This window comes from Octodon degus, unplaced genomic scaffold (assembly GCF_000260255.1).
Source record: "Octodon degus isolate 3935 unplaced genomic scaffold, OctDeg1.0 scaffold00022, whole genome shotgun sequence".
In the NCBI taxonomy this organism is placed as follows: domain Eukaryota; kingdom Metazoa; phylum Chordata; class Mammalia; order Rodentia; family Octodontidae; genus Octodon; species Octodon degus.
The window spans coordinates 15676897-15688153 of record NW_004524598.1 but is presented as its reverse complement, the minus strand read 5'-3'; the positions used below and the strand labels follow the sequence as shown (position 1 = coordinate 15688153).

At 37.0% G+C, this 11257-nt stretch overlaps 1 protein-coding gene across 1 annotated transcript in view; it reads right to left on the bottom strand.

Moving 5' to 3' along the window:
* Me1 (malic enzyme 1) overlaps positions 1 to 11257 on the bottom strand; it is a 134829-nt gene that overhangs the window by 28478 nt on the left and 95094 nt on the right. Inside the window, exons 7-8 of the mRNA XM_004628258.2 lie at positions 7502 to 7599; positions 4828 to 4941 (exon numbers count right to left, since the gene is read on the bottom strand). Coding sequence (XP_004628315.1) covers positions 4828 to 4941; positions 7502 to 7599 — 212 coding nt within the window. The remainder of the gene's footprint in view (positions 1 to 4827; positions 4942 to 7501; positions 7600 to 11257) is intronic.

The following is an 11257-nucleotide window of genomic DNA, read 5'->3' as shown; positions in this document are numbered from 1 at the left end:
GGTGACATCCTTCATTTCTATGAGCCTGCCCTTCCACTCAATGTCACGCAGTGCTAGGTCTGGTGGGGCACGTAGCAATATCCTTCATTTCTATGAGCCTGCCCTTCCACTCAATGGCATTTGCAGGAGCAGTCCCGGTACTTTCTATCGCACCTCATAAACACACAGAAGAGAACAGGAATAAAGGGTGTCCAAACACGGGGGAGTGTTCTGAGGGGCACTGAAAGCAATGTGTCCTTCACCATATATTTTGGTCAATATTATATTTTGTCACCTCAGGAGAGAAAAAGAAAGTAAATGACATGATGGGAAAAAGTATAACAAAGAGTACAGAACAATTATGGCTTAGCACACAAGGTGATGAACTCTATTCATATCTAATTCTGCATATAAATCATCAAAATTTATAAATGTCTATCTAAAGTACCCTCTGTACAATCTCTGGTCTCTCTCCACTCTAGCTCTGCATATGCACCAATCACATACACTGCAAAATGCCAAAGAGGGAGAGACTAAGCTGGGCAGTCCTCATGGAGTTACAAAGTCTCCTAGGAGTTACAATTCCTTTCTTCAACCACAGCATCTAGAATGCATGGGCCATCAATCGAAGCCCCATGTGGCAGAACCACTGTCAAATTCTGACAAAACAACAGGGAAAGAACAACTCTGTACACAGCCTGACATTAGGAGCACTAGATTTAAAAATTACCCTCTCTGGTAAAAAAGTAACTGTATTGCCAAAACTACCTTCAGAGTATATTAGATACTTGTATTAACTACTATCTCTTTCTATAGGAGTTAAACATTTAACTATAAATCATAAAATAAGTGATTTAAAATAGAATAAAAGAAAAGAAAAAACAAAATAACAGGTCTATGGTCTGGATTACACAAAGCCTATCATCATGATATTTGCTAAGGTCCTACTTTTTGTTTTGAGTGTTCCGCTTACCTTGGATTACCAGCCAAAACCAAAATATATTTATTTAAGAAATAGATTAAGACTGGATTGACTTGTTTTGTGGCCTCTCTGAAAATGGTTCAAAGTCATCATTGTGAAATGCAAATATTAGTCATGTTGGCAATGCGCCTTTTATCCTCTCTTTATTGCTTTTCTCCATCCTCTAATTCTTATCTTAGGAGGTTACTTTACACAAAATACTGGCTTGTCGACTTTTAAAATGTGTTAACATTAGTTGTCAATGATATATGAACTATTTCCTGGTATTAAACAATGAAGATATCTGAATATCATTAGTGACCAAGAAGTTGATTTTATTTAACTACTAATATTGATAATGATTTAAAATCTTGACATGCTATAGCATAAACTTTCATTGCACATAGGGTTTTGAGGTAAGTCATGGAATATGCTCAGGTTGCAGTATTATATATCAAAAAATAAAGTTAGAATAATAACTGTGTGGTCTAATGGTGGTAAAATCCCAAATGCAAGCTGACTGCAGTTTACTTTTTCCTTTTCTGGTTTTATATCTTTAAAATGTGGGCTGGGGAGATAGCTCAGTGGTCTAAGCGCCTGCCTACAAGCACAAGGACCTGGGTCAATCCCTAGTACCAAAACCGGGTGTGGTGGTGCATGCCTGTAATCCCAGAGCTGGGGAGGCAGAGACAGGAGGCTCACTACAAGTCTGAGCTGCTTAGTGAGAGCCTGTATCACATAATAACAAAAATAAAGGAGTGGGACAGGGATAGGGTAGAGGTTGCCTAAGAAGCCATCCAGCCATAAAGTAAAAATGAAAAAAGTAATAAAATCTTTTGCTTAAAACTTTATAGACTTTGCATATATTATAAATATTTTTAGCTAAAAATAAATGATATTATTATTATTATTATTATTGGATTTTAGGCAATGTAAAAACAATAGGGGCAAAGGGTAATAAACACAAACTAATCATGTAAATTTGAAGGCAAGATTATACTGGTTTCCTAATTATTCTAGAGATTTATTGGTTCCAAAACAAATACTAATATAAGGGTTGTGACTGTTTAAAAATGTGAAAAAATTGATTAAGTGAACTTTCTATGTCTCTTTATATGAAATAGTACACAAGCTATTAAATATATAAGACCTCTAGAAATGTAACTTTATCTTGGCAGGCATAATATATGTTTCTTTATTTTGGCAAATCAAGGACAGGGACTAAGAATGCCTGACTGGAGTCTAGCCAACCACTACAGTTATTTTGAGGATTTGAATTCCTCAATGCAGTAAATATACGTTAAAAACATTTGAGAATCTGGGACACTAAAATCTATGTTTTTCTATGATTTCACCCTAGAATGTCATTAGCAATCATGAAGTAAAACCCCAGTATAGACTCCCCCGCCTGGATTCTTGAACGTCTTAATCCCTATGGGCAACACGCTCGCCTTCATTTCCTTGACGCCCACTCCTCACATCCTTCCAACCCAGGTCCCTCCTGCTGACCGCAGGGCTGCAGGCTCTGCTGCCAAGAGCTCGCTTCTGTCTTTACCTCTCCACAGACACCCTAAGCTCGTTTTGTACAAGACTGATCTCATTATCTTTCCCCCTTAAAACTCGTGCTCTGCTCTTTCTTCATTTACTTTATGGCTAGATGGCTTCTTAGGCAACCTCTCCCTACCCTTGTACCACTCCTTCCATATTTAATCACCAAGTATGCCAACTGTATTTCTTAACTATCTACTGAACCAAGCTTCTCTTGCTCAATTCTATGGTCAAACCACAACTAATTTTTATCTGAAACATTACTAGAGTTTTATAACTAGAGTCTTTTTTGCGGATCCCTTATTTTAAATCATGATCCACAATGCTATAAGGACTGCCTAAGGCAAAGCCCTCTGCACACCGTCCTTTAACTGGTCATATTCAAGACTGAAGAGATCCTGTGACACTCAGCATTTGCTCCCTTTCCAAACTAGTCCTTCAATGTCCTTACATCAAAATATTTTCTTTCACACAGGTAGGTTTTTTGGCGGGAAAACGACTCATTAATTCCTTGATTTAACCAAGTATTGGTTTCAGATATACGTTAGATATTATGTAAGATTTAGAAAATCATGATCCTTCGCTTTGATCAAAGCTCAGTGAACTTTCCACCATCTTCTGCCTGAGATATAGGAAAGTCAGTATAGAGAGCTATAAAGTTAATGCAGAGAGAGATTTTCACTTAATTTTGAATTCTTTCTTTCCAATGTTATTTAAGAAACCCTGTCTCTGGATCTTCCTCAGTGTTTCCACGCTTCTCTTTAGTGCAGTTAGCTGTACGAAAGCCTCTTCTGAGTTGAGGTTTGAGTGTGAGATTTTGCCATTAGTCTGTGAGGTTCCGAAGTGCCAGAGTCTTACTGTGTCCCAGAGTTGAGGACAACACCTGACCCAAGACAATTTCATGCAGGAAATGTCCTTATTTTATAACCACAACATGCACTGCATGATCACAACCAATAATTTCTACAGCTAGGCTGATTCTGTAAAGTAATGGCAACTTTTCAGCCAATAATGTGAGATTATATGTATTTGTTACAAAAAGTTATGCATATTCGATTTTCTTTTATAACACACTAATTTTTTAAAACACTTCTTCTGGCTTTAAAGGAGCATAATCACTAAATATTTGGAACACACAAAATGGCACCAAAATAATATAAATTTAGCTCAATAGTGAAGCACTTGCCCAATATACGAGGGCCGGGCTCAATCGGAAGCACAGCAAAAAATAACGATAATAATGTAATAAAAGTTTTAAAGTCATCTGAATTTGATATATTTTCTTCTATCGCTATCAGATATATTTTTAAATAAAATGTTATATAGAACACGGCATATTGCTTTTTCAAATAGCATTATATTATGAATCCTTTAATATATATCCTTTATTGCTCTTTGAAAACATTTATAAACAGATGTATTATACTCATATGGCCACTCTACAATTTATTAATTACCTTCATTTAGGCAATATACTTCTATAACTACCAAGGTGTGAGAACATTCTCATAATATATTCTATATATCTCTATAAGAGATATTCTGAGAATTAAAACTACTTGCTCAGAATCATAAACTTTTTTGAAGCTCTGGATATACACAAAGCAATTCCCAGAGAAGGTCAAGATAGTGACATTTATATCTATATTATATTCCTTAAAACACTATCATTGTTTAATACTTAAAATTTATCTTCACACAGAAAGGGGACGTTTCTGTATTACTTCTGGCAATTTAAGGAAGAGTGCTAGGCACACGTGGTGGAAATAATGACAATTCCTTATGTCTCTGTAGTTACATGATCAGATACGCACCTCATCTTACTGAGTTCCACAACCTGATAACGTAGATACTATTATCTCTATTAAAGCTGGGCAAACTGAAGTATATGTAAATTGACATTCAAGCAGCCCACTTATCAAAGCGCACTGCCCAGAACTTGCCTATCAAATCCTCTAGAATTCTGTTGGCAGAAAGCTGTGGTTAAAGAACAGCTACTTGATTTTTTTCCTCTTTCCTTTCTCTAATGTGAAGTTTGCCAGCTCTCTAAAAGATGTTCTGTTTTGTCTCTACCAAACTACCTTGTTCAGAAATTAAAGTTAATTCAAGTAGAATCACAAGTAACAGAGTTCTTAGAAGTCTAATTACACATTTCCTGGGCCACAGTATTCTTAATTTAGGAGAACATCAGTGCTCACATATCTGTACGTTATTCATGTCAGTGGCTAATCTTCCCACACAATGTAAAGCGGGGTAGTGAAAACAGAAGCAGTTTTTGAGAAACGTCATTCAACATGGCAATCTGATTTTTAATTCTGGTTAAAATGACAAGTTCTTACCTTTACTATCAATCCTTTTGAGTCAACCAGCCATATTTTTTTGACCGCTTTCTCCTTGGCTAGACCTTCCTTCTCCATGGCCATGACAATCAGGTGTGCAATCCCTAAGGCAGCCTGCAAAAGAGGTCACGAAAACCAAGACTGCACAAGGTGTCCTGCGCGGCCTTATCAAGAGTTACATTTTACCTTTTTGACCTTGTTAGTAAGGAAGTACAAAATGGTTCTCTATGGAGCTTAGGAAAAGTGTTCATTCATTCACGTGGAGGGAAATGTATTTTTGTCACATTTGAGTTGAACCAAAAGGCAATTATTTACTCTTGTAACAACCACAAAACCACTACTACTGTTTTGCTATTTAGCCATAGATAAGTGATAACATTCAGCGCCAGTATTTTACTTTTGTTAATACCATCAAGATTTGCCTCAACAGGAAAACAATTAACTGAAACACCTTACTTACTGAACTGTAACGCTGTTAGGTAAAAGCTCCTCTAATTGAATTTGAGAATAATGCCTGCTCATTTGGATAGGAATACCCAATGAGGCAAAAGAATGAAACTGACAAAAGAAAAAAAAATACATAGCATCGATTTACTCTCTTAATTTAGATGAAGACAGTACTATAAAATGTCTTGCACAATTAAAGAAATCAACTTCCTTTGTATTCGGTGAAGTTTGTGTTACTGCATAGAAATCACAGGATCTTTTCAGAAATGAACAAGTACCACTTTTGACTCATCAAAACTGACTTCTTTCCTGCTCAGTATCAAACACTGGTCATTCATCAAGCACCTTTGCCAATTCAGAGATCTACTAAAATTAAATATAGAAAGTATGATCAAAAAAGAGGCGAATGCTTACTTTAAAAAAAAATACTGTGGTAAAAGACATAGTGCCTCTAATCATGCTCGAAATCCTCCCCCTTGGTTCAAACACACTGATCTCATGGTTTCTGCCGCTTTGTGAAGCGGTTCTGAAAGTCTTTGTTCTTGAGTGTCTTTATTTGTGTGGTCATGGTTACCTCCATGCACTGAATGGACAGAAGACACTCATCTTTATTAGTCATTCTGACGTTAGGGAGCAGCCAGAAGTCACATGGTGAAGCACTGAGTGGACAGTGTTTCACAAGCCCACCTTTCTGCTGCGTGACTCCCATATATCCTGAAGACTGTCACAAAAGAGGTCTTCCTGAGCTGCTTCTAAAAGTGGCAAGAGGGCTGGCCATGTAGCTCAGTGAACTAAAGCGCCTTGCTTAGGCAGGTACAGGGGCCGGGGTCTGATCCTCGCTGTGCCGTGCTGGCCCCGCCCCCGGGCGCACTGAGCTGACAATTGAGACTGGGCATGGTGGCACGTGCCTGTGATCCCAGCTCTTGGGAGGATGACCACAGGAGAATCACCACGAGTCCGACCTATGCAGTGAGACCCTCTGGACCCTATACTAAATACATTAAATAAATAAATACATAAATAAATGTGGCAAGATGGATGGGATAAGCATTTCAAAGCATGGGAAAGTAATTTGAGGAGATCAGTGGCAATGTGTGTTCTACTGCCATACATTTTTCCTAATTTAAGCACGTACCATATGTTTTGATCACACTTTGTATGTAGCTTTATGCAAAATAACTCAAGTGTTAAAGATGTTATTTCAGCCTGATTTGTATTTCAAGGCAAAAGTGACTTACCTTCCAGATATTTTTATATATTTATATTTTGTATACTTATTTTCTATATATTTTTATATATTCATATTACATCGTTTAAATCTCCTATATTTACCCATAAGCAAAATGAACAAGCAAAATAAAAACACAATGTATACAATTTCTAACCAAAGTAATATACTATGTTGTATATAATTGCATTAGTTTTTCAAATATAATCAAACTTTAGAATTTTAATAAATTATATACTTAGCTACAAAATATTTCACTATTTAGAGCATTGCATAATTTTTATATATAGATCTTGATATTTATATATACACCTTAACATTTTTCCCCACTAGAAAGCTACCATTTTAAGTTCTACTTGGAGGGTGCATTACTGTTGCTAGAGTCTAGCTTCCTTCTTCCAAATGACTATAAACAATAACAGGAAGCAGCATAACTTGGTCTTGATCTTGCTGCAGTTTCCAACAATTTAAAATGTTTTCAGTTTTTGCATACAAGCAGTTACAGTATACCAAAAGTCTCTAAGACAAAGATTTCACAAGTTCTATATGATCTGATTAACAATTACATAGTACCTCTTTTATCTTACTTTTCTTAAAAAAAATATGCACATTAAATTGAAATCTAATTTTTAAAAAATAATCTGACACTGAAGGATACTTAAAGCCAGCACCCAACATAATAACTTAAGTACATCAAGGCTTTCATATATAATTGGACATTTTTTCCTTCAGAACACCTTAAATATATGTAAGAAAGACACAGGGCAACATTCAATAATCCTCAAATTTTAAACTTTGAAAAAACCTTTATACATCCATAGTGAAGTCTCCAATAAAAAATTAATATGCCTAAATACCTCATTTGAGACTCCAGTAAAGCCTAGAGTTAGTTGTTGTACCGTACTTTCACCCTGAATTAATAGTTAACTCTAATTTGCATGTTTAGAAAACTAATTATCTGTTCATTAGTTTAGGAGAACTATTGTACAAGGCAGGTACCTCTCCAGCTCCTTGGAATAGTACTGTTTGATCACATAGTTTGTTCTTGGTTATTCGAAGAGCTGCAAGAAGACCTGCCACTGCAACAGATGCTGTTCCTGAAACGAGTAATAAATAGCCTTGAGTCATCCTCAGGTAGAGCCTGCCGAAGTCCAGGCTCTCACTCACATCTTGAAGTCATCACACAACAGGTTATCTGCTACAGAAGGAGAGCCAGTGGCTGGCTGACCCGCGCGTGCAGACGAGGAGAAATTCGCAGAGTACGAACCGCAATTGTAACAGCGCTTACTACTGTCTTGGGAAACTTTCCAGAAAGAGAATTCCGTAACTCATTTCACTGACACAATGAGCAGGAGCACGGGATGCTTGTGGATTCTTATGTGGACTGTAGAGCAACCGACTTAAAAGGTGAAGGAATTCAGAGAAACCATTTGTATGCAAAATAGTGTTATTGTGTGACAGAAAATACAAGGTGTAAGTGCTATTGAATTGTTCTGGCCACTTACTCTTGATGCTTTGAGATCTTTTACAGACCTCCGTTACACCACGGAGACACCACAGGAAATGCTTTCTTAGAAGATGCTGACTGCAGTGATGCTTTTGATGTTTGGAACTTGACATTTTCTCAATTTGAAAACTCAAAAAGTTAATAACAAAATCTGACTTTATGCCATTTATCTATTGACTTTCTAAATATGATAACCCTTGTTGGATCCCACAGGTGCTAAATACAATGGATGTAAGATGTACTGCAGGTAAACACTGGTTTCATCACACCTCTTAAGCACTGGCTCTAATTATACCTCTTCCCCATACAAACTTGCACCAATCACAGAGCAGTTCTTTTTCTTTGAACATAATTATACAGCTCAACTTCCTTATGGTTCACTCCCAAAATTAAGCCTTACAGCTTCTTTCAGTGTTTCCAGCTGTATCTATATTTTATCTCTCTAAAGGAACATTTTCCCTATAATGTTTCCTAACTCAGTTGAGTAGTAGCCTGCTAAACTTTAAATATCCTTATGTGGATAAAACCTAGATTAGAACAGACTCGATGAATGACACAGTAATATAGCATCATGTATGCCAAGTGCCAAAACATTTAAAATTTCGCCAACAACATGTTTTTCTTTTCAATCTTTTAGTTTGTTTCTTTTTTGAATAATGACAAATAAGACCATAGGAAATAATAATTATTGAAAGCCTACATATTTCTTGGTCTTATTTATTTATCTATTTATTTTTTCTGTATTTAGGATAGGGTCTATAGGGCCTATGGGGTCTCACTGCATAGGTCCAACTTGTCGTGATTCTCCTGTTTTCAGCCTCCCAAGCACTGGGATTATAGGTGCACGCCACCACACCCAGCCTCGAGTGCCAGCTCAGCAAGCCCCAGAGGCAGGGCCGGCACGGCAAGCCAGGGATTGAACCCTGACCCGTGCACTCTGCCTAAGCAGGTGCTTTAGTCCACTGAGCTATCAGGACGGCCCTGGTTTTGTTTATTTAGAACATAATATGGACTATAAAAATAAAATTCTTGCAATTTTGAGTTACCATTGCAAATAGTTAAAACTGTGCTAAGTTATATATTATGCAAATTCCACTCTTTTTTAAAAAAAATTATTTGTTTGTTTATTTATTATTTGTGTGGCCAGCTCAGCCCACCAGGGGGTGGGGCTGGCTGGCATGTGGTGCTGGGGGATTGAACCGCGTTCCCTGTGCTTTGCTTAGCTTAGCTTGTTCTAAGTAGGTGCTTTAGACCACTGAGCCATCTCACCAGCCTCCTCCACTCTTGCATACATAATTTAAAATGAAAAGTCTCCACAAAAAATACAGCCACTCTGTGAAGGGAAGATAGCACAACATGCCAGGGCTGGACAACATACCAGGTTAGGTTGACTAGAGTTGCTACACAGATGACAGAGAACTCGCATCAGAGCGCTATAGATAGGAACGCCTGCTACACAGAGTTCAGATAGTTACTAGATAAGTCACTATCCAAAAATAGCATCACAAGCTATCACTATCTCTGGTTCTTTCAAAATAGCTTCCCCAGAATTTTAGATGTGAGGAACTCTGTACTCCCTTTCAGCTCTGCAAATGAAGGATTTCAAGAGCTTCTCTAGAGTCTATGAACACCACCAGAGTTAAGCAGGTGGAGAGTAAAAGCTGAGGTATTATCAGCAATCTCTGTACTTGTACTATTACTCTGCCTTTTTAAAATAGTTTTATTGATATTATGATTTCAAGTGTCGATTAAACTCGTGTGTATGTGTGTAACTCAGCCCACCCTGGCGGCCGGCCTGGCGCTGCATGTGGTGCTGGTGGTTGTACTGCAGTCCCTGCACTCTGCCTAAGCTTGCCTAAGCAGGTGCTGTAGAGCACTGAGCTATCTTACCAGTCCCATATTCGACCTTTAAGGAGAACTGAACATTTTTAACCATACAGGCAGAAAATATTCCAAAACAGTTCAAATACTTAAATTACTCACTATACTATGATGACATTTTCATATGGTTATGCTGGATTATTTTGTATTAAACTCAAAATGCTGTAGGCTCAGACATTCTACCCCAAATAAAGCAAAGTTACACCTATTTTATCACACTGGGTATTAGAGCCTTAAACTTAAATGTATACTCCACATTTCCTAGGATATAATGAAACCTCTAATCTCTTCATAGAATTAATTAATAAAATGACTAATATATTTTATCACCACTAAAATTTAACTTGAACATGCTCCCTATAATGGCTTGGCATTACCTGGATTCAAATTCTACTCTAGAGGAGGAAGTAAATGTGAAAAATTGAAATTTCACAAAAATGTGAATTTTAAAATAAGGTATTCTATAATAGCTTTTGTTTTGAGGTTAAAAGCTAAAATCTTACTAAATCACAGGGAAGGATTATGATGTTAACGAAGCTTTGCTTAATATTCAGCACTGCTAACAGGATATTAAAGACACCATATTTTTCTTAAAATTAAAAAAAAAAAATCTCAGATCCAAAATGCTCTAAATCTGAAAAGCACTGACATGGCATTGTAAGTGGATAATTTCATACCTGCCCATATGTGACAAGCTGCAGCCAAATGCAGGAACACTAACAAAGTTGTATGAAATTACTTGCTAGCCATGTATGTAAGATGATATGAAACATAAATGAACATATCACTGCATGTGTAATTCATACATACATATATATATATATATATATATGTAAATACATATTCCCAAATCCAGAAAAACTTTAAAATCCAAATGCTTCTATAGCCAAACATCTTAAGGAATACTCAATTTGTATTTGTGTAAAACAAGCTTTTAAACTAACGAGAAGTTAACAGTTATGCTATACTTTGCTATAATTTCAAATAGTCTTACCTTTTTATCAAAGAATGACCTCTAATAAGGCAATAATTTGTTACACATAATTAAAATTAGCACATATAACTAGTAAATGAGGACAGTGTAATGCAATAATTATAATCCTTGCATGCTATTAAGTAGGTCAGATAATGTACAAGATGAGAAGTAGCAGGGGGAGGGCAGACTGGCCTAAGCACCCTCACGGCCTTCACAGCACACAGCGCTGGGCAGAGCACTGAGCGACTGATGTGACAGGTTCCAGGCCTGAGGGAGCAGGTGAAAGGTGCGAATCAGGACTGCTTTCCTTCTTAAAGTGGGAGAATGAACACAATTAGTATTCTCTTTCCCCGGCAGCCCCTACTCCTTGCTGAAAACCAAGGGGGGGGGG